The following is a 22,214-nucleotide window of genomic DNA, read 5'->3' as shown; positions in this document are numbered from 1 at the left end:
TCTCTATTCTAGATTAAGTTAGGGAGGATGTGTGGGTGCAGGTGGGATCTCGAAGGTTGTATGTAAATGCTTGTGAGCTCATCCAAGTCCACAGAGATGCACTGTTTTATACCAGTGGATAATGTGCCAGTTTAACTCAGAGACTTTACTTCTGGGACATCTTTCCTGATAGCGGCTTTGTGCACTTATCCCTGATTGTGCTATATAGATATAATATTTCTGTCTTCAAAGGTGTGTGCTTATAAATTATTGGTTTTGGTTTGTAGATATCCTGTTCTTTTGACTAGTAGCACTTACTGTGGCCAAAGAAGGCCCTTGTTTTCCCTGCATGCTTTTTTTCCTGCTGCACTGAGACAAGGAGTGCTGCGACAAGGGGTTTTGATAGTTTAGTCTACTGGCTGCGAGGGTGAGTCTCTGTGTGAGTCTGTGCACTCTGGAGGATGTTTACTAGTACACGGTTGATTGAACTTCTTTTCGTTTTATAGATAACAAATTATGAATCCCAGTGTCAACTGCTGCTCCCACAGAGACCTGCAGTGAACAGCTGAGTCATACAGGTGAAGCTTGAAATATGTCTCCTTGCAGATGTGAGGGAGTCCCATCGCTTCCTCTGCAGAGGGTCCTGAGGTACCGCATTCTGCACCCTGCAAATCATTCGGGTGGCCAGGAGGGTGAATGACTTGGCCCCTGCACCTTGTCTGGCAGCGTGCTAGTTTGGGTGCACGGGGAGGCATATGCTGTGACGTGTGCGGGCGGATCACTCACAGCTTACTCAATTCCTGGAGCAGCAGGGAAGCGGGCAAAGTACAGCGGGCTGCCAAGTTACAGTCTGGTCGCTAGATTGCTTGAGAGTCAGCACAAACCTCCTTATCCCCTGCTATGGAGTAAACCGCTCAGTGACATCTTCTCTTACCCTAGCAAAGGTCTTAAAGAAGCAGCTCTGTAGCTTACTTTGGTTTGTGGCAGCTTTGCCTGATTTTTGCCTGTTTACTTACTGTGCTCCAGATCTGCAAACAGCATTGTGTTTGCCATAGTGATTCCAACCTACGTATTTTTGCTGAGAGATTGTTGGAAGAAGTGATCAATGTTGGGGAGGTGTGTCTCCCTACATCCGTGAACTCTGCACAGGGCTATTGCACAAGAGGCTGTGCAATATATTCTTCCAAAAAACCTGCTAATGAGAACAGGTGAATCAAAGAAGAGTTATTAGTCATGGGTTTCCCATAGCAGTCTCTTTCATGGAGTGCTGAGTAATGGCTGCTTCTCAACAAATAAATAAAAATATCAAGTAAAATGAAGTCAAATTCTTAAGCCTTTACTCAGAACCAGCGAAGCTTCAGCCGTTTGTTGTGACCATTTTTGAAAGTTTGGCATGCAGCACTTGCATGTGAGAGCTGTGCCAGAGCTGTGAAAACCCCTGTATGTCTCAACTCTTATCCTATGTCTTCTATCTTCCCTATTTCCCGTTTCCACTAACTGTGTTTCAAGCTTTTTAGAGGCTCTGTCATTGTGCCCAGTCCATGCTAAGTCATGAAGGACAGACAGGATTCTGTTCTTAAATCCTGCTTTGAGAATCCCTTCATAATATGTCCCTGGAAGAAACTCTGGGTTTGTTTATTTTGATTTGTCCTTTGGCTGTGGCTGGGTGCCCCGTCATGGGTCAGAATCTCACTGGCCGAGTACCAGCACAGAGCAATTTGCAGCTCCGTGTAAGTGACTTCAGTTCATTTTGGCCATATCACCGCAGCATTTCCCAGAGCCAGTCATCTGTGCTTCAGCTGATCGGGGTGCAAACTGAACTCTGCCTTGCCTGGCTCAGCCTGCCAAGAAAAGCATTAGCTAAGCAGAAACAGCTTGTAGCTGAGGGCAAAGGTGAGCGTGCATTAAGTATCCTCATCTTGATACAGAAAGGATGCAGCTACAATCAAAACAGGGGAAAGGAGACCTGGCAGACAGACAGCCGCCTGGGGTGACCCAGGAGTACATGCCACACTGCTCGCTCAGAAAGGCCTCTCTGTCTCCCTGCATTATGCCTGCCTGTTTTGACTGCGATGCAGAACAAATGTGAGAAACCCACCTATATCACCTCGATGACATTTTTCTGTTTCTGGGCATTGCTTTGTTGTGCTCAGAACGGCCTTGAGTGTGTTGGACTGTTGTGTATATCTCGGCCCCAGCCAAGCAGAGATGTTTGTGCAGCTGGCTCTGCAGTTCCCCTTTCCCTAATATGTAGGCGAGGGGATAGAGAGTGTGTCTGAGTGCTGGGGCACTTTTCTAACAAGACAATTCACTGCTGAATCACAGCTGGGAGATAGGAGAAAGAAACTGAATTTCTTCCTCTGTGTCTGGGAAGGAACAGGGACATGCCCTGGATTCAGCTCAGTTCTGCTTGGTGGGGCTGTTTTGTGGGAAGAGGTGACTTCCTCCTCCTGCAGTGGGTTCAGGTCCAGCCAGAAAGACACCTTGGGTGTTGGCATGAGTTAGTACAGTTCTTTAGCAGTCCTGTGTGCTGTTAGCAAGAGGCAATTCTAGCAACAGAGAATGCCTGAAATGTAATGCTTATTTCTTGGTGTCCAAGAAATGCTCCTTACTTTGGTGTCCAACAGGGACAACCTCTGAGCCCATTGGCATGACAGTAGCTTCGGTGACTTTTGGAAATTTGGGACTGTGTGGGCTCAAAACTGCTCCCTTTGCATGAGAGGGCTGAGAGAAACCCCACGTCTGAACTCCAGTGCTGTGTCTTACTTGAATCTTTCCCATTTCCCATTAACTGTGGAGCTTTAAAAGCCTCTTCTCTTCAGACCCTCTTCTTTTTTTGTTGCTCTCATGTTCGTTCTCATTCCAGCTCCCTAAGGGCAGAACCCAAATGCCATTTGCAGTTCACTGCTGTGTATTACATTTATTGCCTCGGTCTTCCTCTCTCTCAGAGCATGAACCCATCTGACCAACTTCTTATCAGTTTGACAGGCTGTGACTGTTGTCCTGGTGAGCAGCGTAGTTGCGCTATCATCATGTACAGAAGGCAGCGAAAGAGATGCCTTGACCTCTGGGTGTAGCTGCGTGTGCGCACGATATGCCAGCAAGTCACTGGGATACATGAAGATAAGATCCAAATCTTGGCCTATGTATGTGAAAGATGAAGCAAAAACAAAATGGAGAAGCATGCAAAGTTAATAACGGTAAAAGAAGAAATGAGAATCTTTGTAGAAGTTGCAAATGCTCTCAACTCTTCTAAGCATCTGATCTGTGTACCAGTCATCTAGTGCATTTTTATGAGATGCTTGCGTGCCAGCCTGCTGTCTCTTTGTCTTTCTGTCTTTTTCTGCCCACACCATTTCTTCCATTTCTTAGTCAGGTTTACGGACATCAGAAAGAATAATGTTAGTAACATTTCTGAGTCACGTTTTCCATCCAGACGCACCATGCTTAGCCAATTCCTATCCACATTCCTGTACAATGTCGACTCCAATTCACTGATTACTCACGTGAGTCAATCAGACTGATTTTGTGGTGCCCTGTCACTAGATTATCTCCTAGGTGCTAGCAGAAAGCTCGGCTTTGAAGAGCGTACAATCCACGTGGAAGCCAAGGAACAACAGATGGAAATAGATGGGTAAGGGAGCACAAAGAAGCAGTGAGACATCATTACTCAGCACATAGGCATCGGTGTCGGCACACCAGCTGCCTAAAGCTTTGGACAGCTTTTGCAGGCTACACACGTGTTCTTATTTTAGCACTGGCTGGTTTGCTTAGATATTGTCGGCTTTCAGCCATCAAAGACATTGTGGGATGGGGTAACCTGTATAAAGCCAGATCCTGGCTAGTAGAGGCTATATGTTAGTTAGGGAGTAGGATAATAACATATTCAGGTCTTATACCTTTGAAAGGCTTGGAACAAGCCTGCTGGTTTCTCTGCTGAGTGGGAACAGATTTAACCTGCTGGATTCCAAGAGGCTCATGTGCCCTGTGTTATGTGTGCGGTGGCGTGGTGGTGTAGCCATGGTTGCTATGGGGAAGAAGTGTCTGGTTAATCCCCAACCCAGCTGATCTTCCATGGCTAATTGAGAGTTGAATATGGTTGGTTTACTGTAAAAGCTGGCCTTTCTGAACACTGATTACCAGGCATAGCTCCACAGACATCCACTGAATCCTGCACTCGACCCAAAATCTTGGAAAGGTACATCTGAGCTGCTGCCTGGCTTGTTTTGTTTATGTATCTATGCCGTTAGCATTGCCCGTGCCTGTGTTTGCTTATCTGTGACCTCCAGAGGCCTTGCAGCAGATAGGATGCTCTGCTAGACCAGCCCACGCTCTGCTCACATCAGTGTATCTCCAAACAGCCTGCCTGTATGTGTGGGCATTTTTGTGGGAAGCATTGGGAGGAGGAGCTGATGCAGCAGATCTGTCTCCTGAGAAGGTCTCCAAGGCGATGCTTCAGGGCAGGCTGCGTTTCAGTGGTGGTCGGTAGGGAGAAGGGGTATACTTGTGAATAACATGAGTCAGCCCCCATGCCAGGGCTCCCGGTGGGAGGTGCCACATCTCCCGGCTGCGGGATCAGAGCCCTGCTGACTAACGAGGAGAGGTTTAAGAATGTTGTGGGATGGAGCTTCTGTCATGTAAAATTCATGGTGCTAGCAGGCCATCTTAAATAAAACATTGCCCTCCCTGAAAAAGACACAAAGTCTTCATTTCATGCTTGTAAAAAAAACAAACACAGACACCAAAGAAGCGTTGTTTAAAGAATGAGGGAATTCAGGACTGTCTTGTGTGTGCCAGTCTGATGTGACCCTGAATCTGCTCTCACAGCAGCTTTGCGCTGGAATGACGTGTGCACGTTGCCTGTGAGGAAATGTGGCAGTGAAGGGAGCATCACTTTGGTTAAAGGAGGAGAGGACTTGTGCTTTCTGATGAGCAGAAACAGAGGAGTTGTGTTTCTCACCTCTGCAACAGCTTCAGCTTCTGGGGTGGCTCCATGAGCTTCAATGACACAGTGCATGGTGCTGGCGGACAACAGAGCAGACCTGCACCAGCTCTCTTGTTACGGGACAGCCAATAACCTGGCTCCTGTTACACTTCTCCTCCTGCTTTTTGTTTGCCTGACCGCCTGTGCCTATTGTCCTGCACTCATTAGTACTTCTTCTATTACTGAGACCCTTGTTTTCCTTGGGCCGCTCCTAACTCTCCTAGATGTTGTGTATACTGAAATTTCTAAGGGACTTCTGAAAGTCCTGTGTACCTCGAGGTAGTAAGGCATGATTGTGTGGCCCTTCCTTTGTAACATGAGTTCTTCCTCTTATGGGAAGCCTGATAAATGAAGAAGCAGCTATTGTTTGTTGTTGTTACAAAAGGTGCTTGAGATAAATGGGAATCTGGCACCAACAACTAACTGCGTAATTTCAGGATGGTGACTGAAATGGCTGGAAAGCAGTTTTCACTGCTAATGAGTGCGGTGAATAATTGCTGCCTTCAGTTCTTTTTCAAGGCAGTATTAGTTTGCTGATTTTAACAATAAGATGGAGAATGCATATCTCAGTGACTGATAAGGTACATTTTATTTTTGTATGAATTGATTGCAAAAAAGTATAGTTACAGAAAATTCAGTGCAACATCACATGTGATGTGTTGCAGGTATAGCAGAAGTGACCTGTGTGCGAGTGTTATGTGAGCGATGGAAGAAAAATGGAAAGTTTAGGGTATAAGCCGTCTTCATGCTGTTTATTCCAAACCACTGTTAGACTCACGTGGCATAGGAGCATTAGATGATGACACAGCAGTGCATGGCTAATCCTCTGCCCAGCTTTTATCACCCAAGCCATTTTGGCAAGTTTGCGGGACGTGTCCCACGTTCTTAAAACACTCCTGAGTATCTCTGTATGTGATTCTCACTCACCACCCCTGAAACACCGATGAGTTCCCAAGCTGTAGGACAGCCTAGCCAGATGCCTGCCTCTCCCCGTTCATTTGTGCCGTTTCTGTTTGCAGGAAAAGGTACAGTTGCCGGCCCTGTGTGGAGGATTTAGCTTGTGTAGCTTTGTCTGCAGTGCATACCTAATGCTCTGTGACAGCATGGTCTTTGCTGGAGAAAGAAATGTTGTTTGTGGTTTGGAAGCTGAGTTGGATCTTGTCCAGTTGTCTTTGTCTCTGCCTATGTTGTTTCTTTTGAAGTTTTTGTTTCTTTTTTGGGGGAGTCACCTAGATGATACCAGCAATTAGCTCAGGAAGGCAGACTGCCTGGGATGGGAGCTTCAGGGCTTGAGATCAATTAGAAAGGACAGACGAAAACAGCTTTTCTGAATTTGGGTGTATGCAGTGTGTTGGTGGATTACCAAAGAGCCAGCTGGGACCCCAAAAGGGCCCTGGTTCCTGGGGCAGCAGTTCCTGGGCAGAGGCAGAAAAGGTGTCAGCAAGCACCAGGCCCTCCCAGCCAGTTCGACCCCTTCCCTTTCCTCCGTGGCAAGTGCACCCTGAAAAGCTGGTACAGGATTTTATTGCCTTGAGTTCATTTGCTTGTGCCAAGGAGGTAAGAAGTAGGTCTCAGAAAATAAACTTGAACCTCTGGACAAGTTTTCTGTTGCTGAACTTGGCTCTCCTGCTGACTTTTGTCTAGCTGCTGAGATCTTGGGTCTACCCTTGGGGGAGTCACAAAGATCTAAGTAAGTGCAGTGTTTTCTATCATCCTTCAAACCCTGCCTGATTCCCCACCTCCCATAGTCCCCTGGCACCTTTTCTGCTCCATATCCTTGTCCCTTGTTACCTGCATCACCGTCTTGCCTTTTCATAGCCTCTCCGTGCTCTTGTCTGGTTTGGTGTGCTCACCACTACATGTGCTTTGTTTCATTGACTGCCAAGGGATGTGACCTGCAAGGTCTCTTGATTGAGTCTGATTTTGCCTTTTAAAAAGAGGCCCGAGATCTTAGCAACCCACCCAAAGAACTGAAAAAACAAACCACCCCAAACAAGACAGACAGGAAAATATACAGTGGATCTTTCTGTGCTCTCATAAATAAAAGTCAGACAATCACATGGTTTTCTAAAAATAACACCCATAGCGAGTGTTTTGGTAGGAATAATACTGACCTAGTTTGCATGTTGCCCACATGCAAAAGTAAGTTGGTGAGGAAAACTCAATTGCCTGATGCGGTGTTTGCATTTGCTGAACCAGATCTGAATTGAGAGCTGGTTAATTAGAGCTTGTATTCTCCTCTCGGCGGCCTCTCTGGAGGTTTCAGGGAAGAGGGGAAGGGGGGATGCTCACTGGCAGCATGGCCCACAGCAGTCACTTGCCTTCTGCGTGGGCTGGACTTGTGGGTTTTGCCTGTGTGGTGCAGTCAGTGAGGGTCCACATGAGCAGAAGTCCTCCTTTGTAGACTCGGTCCGGGATGTTCATATCTGGAGAAAGGGCAGAATATCTCTGTGATCAGAGGGCCTGAATTTATGTATGTGAATTTAGCTTTCTATCTCCATCTGTGAGGCAGATCAAAACATTTTGGTATCGAAGGAAACCTCCCTTGACTGCACAGCTCCTGCCCACCCTGAGGACTTGGTCTGTGCTCCTGTCCCTGTCCCTGCGGCCAGCAATGCAGCATAGCCGCAGGGTGGGAACTCTACCTTGGCGGGCCTGAGGCTGTCTTGCACTAGCCCCTGCCTGCCAGCTCCTTCTCATCCCACCTGGGGAGATGCTGCTTGGGTGCTGGCCTAGACCTGGAGCTGCTCCTGTGGGCAGCTCAGCATCAGTGACAGCAGCCATCAAGGGCTGGCATCAAGCTGGCATCCCTCACAGTGATGTACACCCTCAGGGTCCCCTCAACACCAGTCTGGTGAGTATCATTGGTTAACGTGAAAGACTCCTGGGCCCGGCTGATGGAGGAGTCCGCTAGGATCTTGGGGAGATGAGGAATGTTATTGTAGACAGAATGGATCAGTAGCAGAGGCGGGAAGCAAAGGTCTCTGAGGTCCTTACTCCAGGGCTGACTGGCCTGTCTGTCCCTCTGAGCCACATACCACCATTGTTATGTTATTGAGTGCCACAGGATGCGCTTCCCATCTCTTGAAGAACTGGCAAATGGAGAAGTGTCCTATGCGGGTCATCGGTAGGACATAGCATTGCCTCGTTAAGGCCTCCGTAGCTTCCCAGGGATGATGGATGTGCGCTGTGTCTGCATCTGGATCTCATGGGGACCTGGCAGTGTAGGGTTCAGCAGACTTCACTGGCTTATTTCCTCTTGGCATGACGTGAACCAGCAGTCGTTGATCCAGCACGGCCTCGGTGCCGGCAGCCCAGGGGCAGGGGCTGCCTCCGAGCTGCCGGAAAGCCGCGGGTGGCTCCGGAGTGGCAAGCTGGCCACCCCGCTGTGCGGTTGTGTCCTCCACGGCTTTGGCACGTCTCAGCCTCTCCATGGAGCCGTGTCTGCCTGGCCTGCCGCCTGTGCTGAGGTGAGGGCTGCAGTCCTTTCCAGACTCTGAAATGAGAGCAGAAGCATGTCGGGGAGTGCTTTCTGCAGATATGGATAAAGCTCTTTTATGACTAACGGATGCCATCGCTTTCCCTTAAGATTATATCTTTCTTTTTTTTTTCCCTCTCTCATGATAAGCAGTACATGAATTTCTGATTCTCTGAGCAGCCTCGATGCTGGAAAATGCTCTCATTCAGGCAGAGAATCTAGGTCAGCTGTTCGTAAGAATAGATCAAGCCTTCATTGAACGCAGTGGACGGGCCTTCAGCAGGACGGGTTTTTTTCCTGGCTTGTTGTGTTCATAATGAGCTCCAAAAGTTGACAGGCATTTTGTGGACAGCAGCTATAGCTTCCTGCCAGCAGGCTAGATGCAGGCACTGCTGATTCAGTGCATCACATGGGAAAATCAATAATATGAAATATTAATTTTGATTTTTTTTTTTTTTTAACCTAGGATGGGACACTCAGTAATGAAGATCTATACCTATATTCAAGAGGATTTGATTTGCGAGATGATAAGTTATGAAGATGAGGCTTAATTTTTTTTCTCCAATTCCGCATTTATAAATAACTGCTCTTACATATGGCATCTAATTATTTAATTGTGTATGCAGATTAGATAGTCATTTACATGCTGTCATCAATGACAGCAACTAATAGCACTGGCAGTTATTTCCAGGCACATATGGTAATGCCAAAGGTTTTAAATATCAGTCAGTACCTGCCATACATATCAATATCTCTCCCCTTCAAAAAATGCTAGAATAAATTAATATCACAAGGTACATCTGCTTCTTCTTGGAACTAGTTGTACCACGGCAGATCTGTTGTGTTAGATATTTTGTGTAAGCCTACAGTCCAGATTGGAGTTCCTGATTTCTCTCTGTGTGACGGCCCCCCAAGACTGGGAAGCAAGAGGAAAGGAAATGTTAACATGCTTTATCTCAGTCACGTTTACACATGCAAAGGGTGGGGGAATGCAATTGCATACATGAAGGACTCAGGTCCCACTTGTACAAAGTGGGATCCGTAGCCGTTTTGATCCAGAAGATGTCTTACAGCTCTTTGGCTTTCCCTTTGCATAGATCTAAGTGGTTACCCAGCGTAAGGTTAGTAGGAATCAGGGCTAGGGAATGTCCGGTTCATCTTATCTTCATCAACAAAATCAGTGCAGTAGTCTTTTTTCTTGATGTAAAACAGCAGCACGAAAGCTTGTATTTAGCTGCCATTTTACCTATTTTGGCTGTCTAAGGTATATGTACCTGGGAAGGGTGTGGTAACAGCCAAGGAGATGTCAGTGAACATGTAACCATGGGAGCTCCTCATTAAAACCTTGCGCAGAAAATAGCATTAAACACCCATTTATCCAAAAAAGCTTCAAGGCAGCTGCCTTAAAATCCAGCGATTCTGTGCTGTGTCAAGATCAGCTATATTAAATTGGTTTGCGATTCGTGCGATTTTCGGATGTTATTGACTCCAAGGCATTTGTTGTCGTGTAGCCATGGAGCGTACAAACACTGCTCCACACCACTGTTTCCTGCTCAGTAAACAGATGTGTACAGCTAAGAGGCTGAATATTCTCTTTGAAACTAAAGGAAATAGTCACTTACTTAAGTCCTTTGTTGGAATGCGGCCTTAATGCTCTATTATTAATTGAGTTTCAAGAGTCTCGGCTCTTGACAGCCAGTAAATAACATGTGCTGGAGATCTAAGGTCGTAACAGAACCGATAACGTGCATGTTCGGGATGGGAAAAAATAGCGGTTTCTTTTTTAATTTGCTTGGCAATTTAGAAATATCCTTACAAATTACCTAATTTTGGTTCCTCGAGGACCACATCTTTCTCTTTTGCAGGGAAAAACTTGCTGCGAGCGATGAACGCCGGCAGAGTGGTTGCGATGAAGGCGGCAGAGGAACACTGCCAATGTGCTGGCAGTCGGTGCTGTGCAGCTCTCAGGAGCTGGGTTAGTGTCTCTGAATCTTTATATAGCACTCCCTACACTTCGCCGAGAAGTGGGAAGCAGTGGAAAGATGAGATACATCCTGATACTGACAGCAGATGAATACATTGCAAATACTCTTCCCTTTCCTTTACCTTGCCTGCATCCGATACCTTCCCCCCCAAGTTTTGCCCACCTCTTGCTTGGTTGGTATCTCTTTCGTTCCTGTAGGAGAAGAATGGGTCAGAAAATGTTGAAGACTCTCAGGGATCTTCCACATCATGTAGCAGTGCTGAATTTTCTAGTGCCATGTCTCCTTTAAATGCTTTTCTGGTTTTGGAAGAAAACACAGTGCTGCAGTGCAAATCTTTTATCACCATGTATTTGAACTCATGATGATAAAAATTTAATGCTTCTCTTCATGCTCATGCAGAATTCCTCCCCAGGATATTTTTCTGAAACAGTTTCAGAGGACGATGATCTCTCTCCCAGGACCCTTTTGGCTTCCTCTTGCTGTAGCAAACCCCTCACTGTAGCTAGCTAGCTCCAGTGTTTAGAGATTGCAAAAAATCTTTTAAAACTGACCTTTCTACAGTGTGACATGGCATCTTCTTTGATATCCTGAGCTTTACCAAGGCAAGTGGCTAAACTAGCTCCCCGCTCACTGTGGGGTGGGAACGGAGTGCTTACTCAGACTGTCCAGAAGTGGTAATGACAGGTGCTAGGTTTCTGAAAATGGGATTTATTTAGGTGTCTATACGAAAACTGATCTGTTTTCTCTCACTTCCTCTCCTAAATAACCTGTCTGCTGGGTCAGAGTGTTCAGCAATGAGGATAAAGGCCCTGAGTCGTGTTGTAAACATATCCCATCCCATCTATCAGCTTCTTTGGCAGTGCATGTGCGTGGGGCATTCCTGCCTTAGTTTGTGGCCAGAGGCGCCTGCTGTGAATGTTGAGTGGAAAAATGGTTGAGTTTTGATCTTGAGTTAATATTTAAATGTGCCCAGCTCCTATCTGAGAGGGCTGGGGATGTCCTGGAAGCCAATCTGTAGTTATGAATTTTAGCCTCCAGATGGTGTCTGGCAGATGTGCCTGTGGAGCCATGTCAATACGATTGGGGTGAAACACAGGAGACTGGAAATTACACAATCACTGGCCTCTTGTGGCAGCAGGGAAAACATGCAAATGATGTAATGTGGATTTTCAGTCCCAAATCTCTGCATATGCTGCTCCATGTAGGGCTGTGGGTACAGATGTGTGTAGGAAGTTTCCTGCAAAGTTGAGCGCAAAGTTTTTACTGCTGGAAAGAATCTTATGTAAAAATGCACAGAGGAATCTTGTCAATCTAAGCCAAATGAAAAGGCTCGAATAAAATAATTTTAGGCTTTTCTGTCCAAATGGAGATGGAATATTCATAATACAAGCTTTCAAAAAAAATCCCCCTTTGGATGAAATCATGGATCATCTTGAAAAGAGACGTGCTGGTGGTTGAGGTAATGCATTCTTTACCACACTAGCAAACAATATCCATAATGTATTTTTTTAAAAAAAGCTCTTTCCGTCTCCATGATAGCAAGCAGCATTTAAGTTGTAGTTTTCCTCTGGCAGACCTGCCCCTGGAGCCTTCCTTGGATAACTCTTTAGATAGCTCGTAGGATTAGAAACCAAGCTGCTGGGTGGCTGCTCTTCTAGGGATGTGACCAGACTGATAGCCCTCAAACCTTTGCAGAAGCAAGCTTTACATCCTGCCCAGCCCACGCTGTAGCAAATAGCAGGGTCTTCTACCAAGCCGGGGTGCAGAGGGCAAGGGGATGGAGCTCGTCGGCTCTGTCCCTTCTCCGATCTGGGTCTGTGTCCCCCATCCTCCTTGGTGTCCCTGCAGGTGGCAGTGCCACATGGAGGACTGTGGCCCCTGTCCCTCCACACCAATAATGCCAAACCAGCCACTGGCCTCCCAACAGAGCTGGGGGGACACAGAAACCACCTCCTGCTCATCCCGCTGTCGGCTATTTCTGTGTCTCCCCGCAGCTAAATATAACCCATCTCCAAACAGGGCCTCAGGTCTATTAAATATGTGAAAATTAACAAGTTTGCTTTGAAATATTTTATTATCCCAGTGTTTGGTTGAACCTAACCACCTATTTTTGTGGTGTGGAGAAACTCTTTTTTTAACCAGTCTGTACTGTGTGCTATGTACTCTGTCTGGTGGATATTTTTTTCTTGCTCTTCCACTGATGCTAAAGGAAAACAGAAGGAAGTTGTAATTAATCTTATGAGGAGCGATTGAAGGAGCTGGGACTGTTCAGTTTGAGGAAGAGGGGAGACCTCATCACTCTCTACAACTACTTGAAAGTACATTGTAGGGAGGTTGGTGCTGGTCTCCTCTCACAGGTAATTAGTGATAGAACAAGAGGGAATGGCTTCAAGCTGCAACAGGGTAGGTTTAGATTGGGCATTAGGAAAAAATTCTTCACAGAAAGAGTGGTGAGACACCGGAACAGGCTGCCCAGGGAGGTGGTGGAGTCACATTCACCTGGATGTGTTTAGGAGTCGTTTAGATGTGGTGTTAGGGGATATGGTGTAGGGGAGAACTCTGTAGAGTGGGGTTGGTGGTTGGACTCGATGATCCCAAGGGTCTTTTCCAGCCTAAATGATTCTATGATGCTATGATTACTACAGTATCCTTTGTCCTTGCTGGAAACCTGCAGGGCAAAATTAGGAAGTGGGAATTCCCAGCTTGGTCCCAGTTTCTTCCTGAAGACTAAGCTGCGGCTTCGGGAAGTATTGCTTTATTCTTCTCTTAGTGCATGGATAGGATATTTTTAATGCAGGAATTTTTAGGGTCACTTCAAACTTCCCTATTGCTTGGCTTTCTTGAGTTCATCTTAAAAATTTTTGGGGTTGTGTGATTTATTTATTTATTATTACTATTGTTGTTGTCAAAAGGGAAAACATCTATGTTTCTATCTTCCTTATCTATGATTCTATCTTCCTTAAAGCAGTGCTTGTTTCATTCTGAAAAAAAACCCAGAATTAGGCAAAATCCCCAGGAATTAGCTAAAAATGTTCTAAAGGAAAGGCAAAGTAGGTTACTAATTAAGTGAAAATTGAGGTCAGTTTGGAATGGGGTCCTTGCAATCAGGAGGAAAACAGAGGCAGCGCAAATTGTACATGAAGTCCAAATGTGTTTTGTTTCGGTATTCAGGGCAGGGGAAGGGTCAATATTCAGTTCTTCAGGGAACTTGTTCTTAGAACTTCAGTGCGGTTTCTGAAACTGCTGAGACCATGCAGCCTGTCTGTCTGTCTGTCAATCCATCAGTCTGTCCCCTCCTAATAAACTGTATTCCTCCAGTTTCAGACAAATCCAGAACAGGAGAGAAGTCTTGGATTAATGTGATGAAAATCAGTGGCTGAGCAGAGAAGAGCTACTCAAGCGAATGCACTCAGAAAGGAAGAAGGTTCCTTCTTTCCCTTTTGCTACAACTGTGGCTGTCGGGCAGCAGCGGCAACTCCAAATTAGCTCCAACTCACAGCTTTTTTTGCCTGTTTGGGGTGACACAGATGTCGGAGAGGCGAGGGGGTGCAGCCTGGGGCGAGGAGGCACCGTAGGGAAGCAGCTTCGTTTCAGCTGTTGCCACAGGAAAGGTTGCTTGTATTAAATATTTGTGCTGCTTTATTTACTCTTGCACACGCACGGGTTAGCTGGAGAGTAAACAGGGGATTTGGTGAGCAACAGAGGCAAGGAAACCATGTCTGTGTACCTTCAGACTGAGCTGCTGGGTGGAGTCTCTGATGTCCGGTAAAGGCTGAGTTCATGCCATGTTTTGTTCCTCAGCAGGAGCAGTGTGGGTCTCTCTTCTTTCCTCAGCCATGTATTTTCATGAAGTGTGTAAGGGTGTACTATTTTGTGCCAGCCACCCTCTGTCAGTTTGGTTAAAACTGGCTTTAAAATTGGTTAAAACTGACATAAAACCCACTCGAGTGCGTTAGGGCAGGGGATCAGATGAACACAGAGATGTGTTCACCTGTGGCTGTGTTGTCTCATTCCTTTAGGAAATGGGGTTATCCATAGGAAATAAGAATAAATATATGCTTTCCACAGAATGATAAACAACTGATTTTGCACAAATGACAAAGTCGCCGCTTGCATATGACCGTTATGGCAATGCCAGCTGCAGTGTCCAGCTGGAGGGGGAGGGGGTTTGGGTTTGTTTATTTGTTTTTTTCTCTCTCTCCAAAAAGTCTACCTTGCTTATAATACAGACTGGCTGTTCTTTGATAGCTGATGAAGTCAAAGATGCTGCATGTGGGTGGAGGAACACATTGTCAGACTACAGCATAGCTTCACAAAGTGCTTTTGCATGGATTTACATCCTAGAGAAGCACTATGTTTCTGTGCCATACTCTGCAGGTTTTATCATTATAATTAATATTCCTTTCTGCTGTCTTTCTTGCCCTTCGTTCAAAGTGGTGGAGAGTACCAGCATGTTCTGGAAACAAAGGAGGAGGTGAAAAAACTCCAGATCTCTCTCTGCAGATACCGCAGATCCAGCCCGCCTGTTAGGACTCAAGTGTATTTCACATAACAGATGCTACTGAGCACAAAGTTTCCATTGTATATGCCTGTCTGTGGTCATGCGAAGTTCCTTCAAAGCAAGCAGGGGCATCACTGCATTGCTGGAATTGGAATATTGATGTAATTGGACTCTTGCAAAGTCATTTCATTTGAAGTGCTAATAGTCTGACTTCATGTGATTAGCATCCAGAGCAAACAGCTATTGTTCAAGTCAGGCACACAATCCACTTATTATGAAGAGATTTTATCTATATAGGCAAAAGAAATGGGAAGCAGTAAGATAAAGAGTTAAGTCAACAGAGAAACAATATAAAAATTTATCCGAGATATTTTCTTGTTTAGTGAAAGCTCCCAAAGACAAAGGAGTTACAGATTTTCCAAGGCAGCAAGACAGAGTCTCAGTGATGTGGGGAGGCTGTGGGCTTTTCCAGGAGCTCCAGGCAACAGGGGAAACTCCTGAACGCTGGGGAATGTTCCCGGAAGACAAATTGCTCCTCTTTCGCAGTGAGCACAGCAAGGGTCAGGGCAGAAAGGAGAAGGTCCCCCTTAGAGAACATCACACTGTGAATAAATAGAGGCATTGAAACAGCAGGAGGAAGGGGGCTGGGGGCGGGCTTCCAAGGAGTGGCTTTTGAGGAAGAAAGTGGTCATTTGGCACACCTGATAAAGGATGTTGTTCAGAAGCAGAACTGTGCTTGTTAAGGTGCTGTGTCCTTGTGGTTTCCTACTGCCCTTCTTTCTGCTTGGAAGGACTCCCCTTGGGTGGGCAGCTCAGGTGCCCATGGAAGGGGCAGGTGAAATATTGCAGTGTCCTGATTCCCCTGCCCAAAATGATGGTTTTGGGCAGCACACGTTCCCTTTGCATTACGTAAACACTTGCTAAAAGACCTTTGTTCTACTGTCATCTTGATAGTTTTCAGCTTTTCTGCTGTAAAGGTGTAGCTTCCCTGGGGGCTTTGCTTGTCTAGGCATAAAACCGTTCATGGAAGCACTGCGATAGAGCATGTTCATAGAGAACTGCAGAGATTTAGCCTGAGCAGTAAAATAGCATCAGAGACAGAGGAGAGAGACCTGTGTACCCTGCATATGCTGTTAAGGCACAGAGACCCAGAGAAGCGGACTGCTAGTGGCCTCTTGGCAGCTCCTCTGGGGCATGTCCTCTCCTGGTACAGCGCATTCCCCCTCAGTGACGCCATCCTTCAACCCTTGCATTTGGAAAGTAGTTGTGGACATAGTGGATGACGATGGGTTGCTGCTACCGCTGCAGCAGAAGGGATGGGGCATCATCTCATGCTGCTGACGGGCTCAGCGCCCACAGTCAGAAAGGCCATCCTCAACTTGCTGCCCGTTGTAGGGTGCTTGTAGCTGCCCGCTCCCTGGGAAACTGCCTGCTTTGCCTATACACACATATTGCCCTGGTTTGTGAACCAATTAAAGGTAGAACAGATGAGATCTGGGTTGTTGGTGCTGTGGTGCTGAGATGGGGTGTGCCCCGAGGGCACTCTCATCTTGAGGAGTGTCTACCATGGCTTTTATTGAGGGGATCGAGCTGACCATGGAGCAAGAGATGGTCCTAGCCCCAGGAAGTCTATCCATCTCTGCTCAGTCAGTCCCTGCTTTCCACAGGCTCACATTGTATTCCCTTGAAAGAAGCTTTCTGGGAAAATATAGCAATTCCCATACATCATGTTGCCCCAGTTTAGGGCACGATCTGCAATTATACGGTGTTCAAAATCTGTGTACTGCAGAGAATCTTGCCTGCAGGACTGGCACTTTGACATCCAATTTCCTTCCACAGAGAAGTCTGGGGAAATGATTTTTGTTAGAGCCGGGCTTGTTGCAAAAATGCTGATGAAGTGAAACATAAACACATTGTGTTGGAATTTTCATGGGAAAATACTGCTGAAGGATTTCAGCATGCCTGGAATGCGTCTCTGCAGTACTAACCCCTCCCTCCATCTTGTATTCCTATGTAGTGCAGCTATAATATTGCAAAGGAAATATTTTAACTTCAGCCAATTAAAAATTAAGGTCAAAATGGGATGTACATAAAGCCTTTCAATTTTCAACTTTTTTCACAATCTGGGAAAACCCTGTATTTTGCAACCTCAGTATTTCCTACTGCCAACAGCTTAAATGTATGACCGCTGCTGGAATTTCTGCTTGTCCTTTGAAATGAAATGTGTTTATTTCCTCCTCCCTATCATGACTAATGAATGAAATGGCTCCATGATAACGTGCTGGTGGAATTAAGCACTGAGTAAAAGAGCCAGAATAACATAACATTTACTTGGTTTCCAAGTAGGAAACTAGTGGAATTTTACTGTCACAAAAATGTAGAAAATCTTGGAAGAAACTGCAGGCGTTAAACCCAGAGAGATGAATGCACATATTCGGATGAATCTAGATGCCGTGTGGAAAAATTGTCCCTTAAATTCATACTCCCCCCACCAAATAATTCTTGAGTAGCGTATGGTTTTGAATCAATACAGCTTGTAATGGCTAATACAAGACTCTTTCTTCAGCTGATGAAAATCCTCAAGTTATTGATTTCATTTTTATACTAATGGAAAGGAGAAATAAAAAAACAGTTTGTAACTATCTAGCAAAGAGAGCGTGGTAAGGACAGCATTTCGGCTTGTCTCCAAGCGTAGTGTCTTTCTCACAGGAGCGCAGGGACTTTTTAAAAATCTATTTTAACGGAAGCTCCTGGAGTGAAATGATATTTTCTGTGTAGGAATTGGTTCTGAGGATTATGGATCAGAACCTTTAAGAGCCCCGGTCTCGCCAATAGGTTCCTTGCGCTGAGTGGGCATAAATCTCTCTTCACTGTGGAGGTTGGCTGGTGCGTAGACCTATATGTGTGCATACACATATGGACACACACAGGTATGCGCACGTTTATGGCAGATTGCTATAATGTTATGCATGTGTGTATAAATATAAAATAATATATAATAGTGTATATTGTTGCTGGAAAATTGCACAATCCAGAAAGCTGAGATCGCTCTTATCTCCTCTGAATGGTGCTGCTAAAACATGAAAACCAACGCCCCTTCTCTGGGGCTTTACTTCCCTCTTGGCTAACACTAGGCTTTCTGGGAGGTGGGGAAAAATTTGGCTCCAAAGCCAGGCGTGATCTCCTTGCCAAGGAAGAGCTCAGGTGCAGCCAGGGTGCGTGGGGTGGGTGGAAAGTGATGTATGCTTCATAGAAACTATTAATAATCAACTCCCTTAAACTGATAGGATTGTCATCGAAATAATTGGCAGCGCGTGGGGATGTTTTAGTCATTTAGAAAATGCCGAAAATCCCTCTGGCTTTCCCCCAGTGCTTGTGGTTAGATTGTGTATGAGGTTTTTGACATTATTTTCCTAGAAGAGAGAGAGATTACATAAGAGGGGTGGCAGCCTATAAAAGTGTCCTCGCTCAGCGCGGGCAGGAACCAGGTTGCACTTTTTAGAAAGCAGGTGAAGCCTGTAGCCGCACGGAAAAAAAATAAATCTGGGAAGAAAAGTCTTCGCTGGGAGACAGCCACTGAGATCACCTTGCATAGAAGTGTTTCTAACATTTTGCCTTTTTTTTTTTTTTTTCTGATAGTATTCCCTGTTGGACAGAAAACACCTGAATCTGCTGGGATCATGAGGAAGACAAAGTATTCCTGGGGAGCCTTCATGGGAAGAGGCAGCAAGTTGGAGAAAATGTCTGGGGAAAATGCAAGGATGCTTCCCAAGACCACACATGAGGAGAGAATGAAGCAGGAAGCCAAGAGGAGAGGGAAACTGAAAACCATGGCAGGCAAATTGCTAAAGGTTGTGGCTAGTGGGAAAGAGACAGCAGAGGAGAAGGCTGGCAGTGAGGATGTGGCAGGGAATTTGCTGAAGATGGCAACCAGTAGGAAGGAAGTGGAGGGAGAGACACCTGCAGGTAACCTTGAAGTTATCTCTGGGTCCAGTCCTGGGCTTTCTCTGCCTCTCCCAGCCCTGCAGACTCTTGTTTTCGTTAGCTTCTGGAGTAGGTGCTTTACACTTTCCTCCTCCCCATCCTTCACCTGAGTTCTTGTCCTTTCTGAACTGTACACTTGCTCCTCTGGAAACTTCTGTATTTTATTTTCCCTTTGCCTCACAAGTATTTCTCTTTGCTGTTCTTATATTTATCCGTGCAAAGACTCCTGATGTGTCTTGTGAGAAAGACGATGTACGTGTGACTGACACCCTGTCAGGTGTGACTGTGCTGTTCTTCCACGGATGGGGAGGGAGAGGTAGGGCTGATTGTACCGAGTAAACATTTCCTATGTGTTGTACGTATCGAGGCAGGATGAGTGCAGCTTGTTAGACCCCTCCTGAGCAGCTTGCCCATTGCTCTGCTGAAGATCCTTGCATCAACCCTTCTTCATTTTGTGTCACGTTGTCTCCCTCCAGTCCTGTTTGATTTAATTCTTACTACACAGCCAAGGTGTTTTTGTAGAGGAAAGTTAGGATACAGGTGAAAGATAATAGAAGCTCATGCTCTTTCATTCTTCACTCTACACCCAAAGCTGTATCCTGAATTGATTTCAGAATCCCACTGCTTCTGGCCTTACTTAACTTTCCCTGGGTTCTCATCAAGTTTGATTTTTCCTCCGGGCTCTGCTACAGTTATCTCTGGGCAAATCTTCTTAACCCTTTGTTGCTCAATTTTATCGTCTGTAAAATGCACAGGAAAAAACCTGCAGCTCTGTGCGGCTGCTGTGAGATTACATTTAACTCTTAGTGGTGGGCTGGATGTGATGGGTAAGATACTTTGGAAACAAGCAGCGGTAAAAAGCTTCCCCTTCCAATTTCTCATCTTTAAAGATTTTGTAACTGCCTTGACGGGGTGATTAGGGCAGTGGCTCAGTCACCACAACTTCTTGCAGACGTGGGAGTGATGGGGAGTTACGCTGAGACACTGCAGATAGGCGGCCAACCTTCTGATTTTCACCTTTCAGTGAAATGGCACGCGTAGTTGTTTGGCCTAGTTAAAAAGCTCCAGCGAAGAGCAGTCTCAGTCTAAGACAAGAGCTCGCTGGCAGGAGTGAGACCCTCTGTGTAGCCACACCAGGCTGTGAACAGGAGGGAGGGACCTTACAAGAGAGTTTTCAGCACTTTGGTCCTACCAGGGTTTCTGTTGAGAAGACAGAGGATTCCTTGTAGGCTTGACTTTCAGCTGTTGGCTCTTTCAGAAGATGTCCTTTCTCTAATGCTTTTCTTCTGGACAAAAGGTGCATTCCTCAAGGAAAGATTGTCATTAGTGAACTTGCATTGCCCACATGAGGAGGTCTACTGGGATGATGACAGAAAGCTGCAGAAGACTAGTCTGCAGGCTTAGTTAGCCTGGAGGAAAAAGGATGAAAGACAGAAAAAGGAAAGAAAGCATTTGCCCTGAGGAAACAGAGATGCTAGTGCTAGACCTTAAGTGAGGTGATCTTGAGTAGATCCTGAGGAGTTTTGGGATACATAAAAACAACATACTTCAGTACTTGGATATTAAAGTGATTGGTCCTATAGAGGAGTGAACAAACATCAAGTTGTCTTGTTACTCTCTCTATTGCAGAGGAAACCATCTGCGGATTCATTGAGCAAGGAAAATTTTTTGAAGCTTGTGATCATATTTATGGTCTCGAGCATTCTGGAAACGATGGTGTGGGAATGTCTGAATCACTTTATATGCTACTGGCTGAACGAATGTGGACTGTGGTGGGAGAAGCACTCAGTGGAAGTGGTAGGATGTTCCTGGAGCCGTTGCAGTCGGTGGGGGAATCGCTGAAGTGGGAGAAGCAGAAGAAAGCAGAGTGGCTTGGCAGCAGCCAAGAGACGGAGTCTGTTTCCACCTGGAGTCCAAACTTCTGGAGGAAAGATCTGGAGGAAAAACTAATACAGTACATGGCAGCCCAGATTCCCCACTTTGATTCCTCTAGTAACACAGATGAGACTGCACTGAAACAGCATCTGAGTCAGCTGGAAATGACGTTTCTCCCCAGCCTGGAGCACAGAAGCGGTTTCTTCAAGGAAGCAGGACTGCTCGTCACCTACACCCACTGCTGTCACGCCTCTTTGTCTTCTCACCTTTCCACGCTTACTGACAGGAAGAATTTCAGTTTCAGCCAAGGTCTTTTAGTTTATGAATGGGGCCTTAAAATGTACAAAAGGTATGTCTGAAGGACTTCTTTTTCTCTACGTTTTTTCTATGTCTCTATTCTTCAGTTTTGAGCACAATCCCTGCTTCCTGTTAACGCAGTGATGCTGAGGACTCCTGCTGAGTTTAGACTTGCCAACTGCCTGTTTGATCTTCTGTGCTCTCAGAATCAGAGCCTTTTTTCATTGCAGTACTGCCTCTTTCTAAATCCTTAGTGGATTTAAGCTTAGGGGCTTACCTGAGTCAGGCAGGTGTTTCTCTGCTGGATTCCTGTTGGACATGCACAGTGTCGTGCTTTCCTGAAAAATTTCTTTTCTCGCATTAAGCCTTTTTTAGCAAGGCCCATGATACTCTCATTACTCCAGAATAATTTTCTCTTGCCTTTATCTCAGCATTCTGCTCTGCGGACTTCTCTTGTCGTCTCCTTGGTTCTCTTGCTGCTTTATGTGGCTTGTAGTTTGATTAGTTACTCCCATATTTCCTGCGTTAGTGTTCAGATCTCAGGAAAAACATATAGCAGATCATTACATTCCTGCCCAAGCTTGGGAAAACGGACGTGGCTTTCCCCATGATCTGAAGAGCGGCACATCTGGGACCTTTTGGCCCGATGTGAATTCAAATCCTGTGGGTGTCATCAAAGCCTGAGCCTTGTGATTTCTTTTTGTATGACAATGGTAGATGAGGTGTTTAATCCTCTGTGTCCATGGTTATTTTGCTACTTGACAACTCCAATCTACTTATGTCCTAATGATTTTCAGCCCTGGGGTTATTTGATTGCTTCCATCCAAGCCTAGAGCTTCTCTGTTCCTTGTATTAATTACACTTATAAGCACTTGAGTAGCTCAAAAACAGTTCATCAGGTGGGCTCTTTCCCCCACCAGCTCCCGAAGGAAGGAGGCAGGGTAGTGGGTAAATGCTGTGCACTCTGTCCTCAGACATGTTGGAGGCACGTGGCCAGTGTACATCCCTTGAACTGCTACTTTTGTGGGTTTAAATTGGTAAAACTTTGGTTAGATAATGAGTAATGGGTTGATGAAATATTGAAAACTTAAGTGACATTGGAGGTGAATAATTATGCTAATGCAAATATAT

General features: G+C 45.7%; 1 protein-coding gene across 7 annotated transcripts in view; it reads left to right on the top strand.

Moving 5' to 3' along the window:
* Nucleotides 1–491: 491 nt before the first annotated feature.
* Nucleotides 492–22,214, top strand: part of LOC128909089 (exocyst complex component 3-like protein) — a 43,750-nt gene continuing 22,027 nt past the window's right edge. For 3 of the 7 annotated variants that reach the window (XM_054200299.1, XM_054200303.1, XM_054200297.1), the window contains exons 1-3: nucleotides 5,810–5,988; nucleotides 18,567–18,893; nucleotides 20,541–21,135. In XM_054200299.1, coding sequence (XP_054056274.1) covers nucleotides 5,907–5,988; nucleotides 18,567–18,893; nucleotides 20,541–21,135 — 1,004 coding nt within the window. In that variant the 5' untranslated portion in view covers nucleotides 5,810–5,906. Of the gene's footprint in view, nucleotides 628–1,717; nucleotides 2,065–2,959; nucleotides 3,614–5,809; nucleotides 5,989–9,197; nucleotides 10,417–18,566; nucleotides 18,894–20,540; nucleotides 21,136–22,214 lie in introns of those variants that run through there. The other 4 variants (XM_054200301.1, XM_054200300.1, XM_054200302.1 and 1 more) reach the window with 4 other exon arrangements.

This window comes from Rissa tridactyla, chromosome 4 (assembly GCF_028500815.1).
Source record: "Rissa tridactyla isolate bRisTri1 chromosome 4, bRisTri1.patW.cur.20221130, whole genome shotgun sequence".
NCBI classification, from domain to species: Eukaryota; Metazoa; Chordata; class Aves; order Charadriiformes; family Laridae; genus Rissa; species Rissa tridactyla.
Note: the sequence above shows the minus strand (reverse complement) of the source record. Positions and strands in the feature narration are given on the sequence as shown.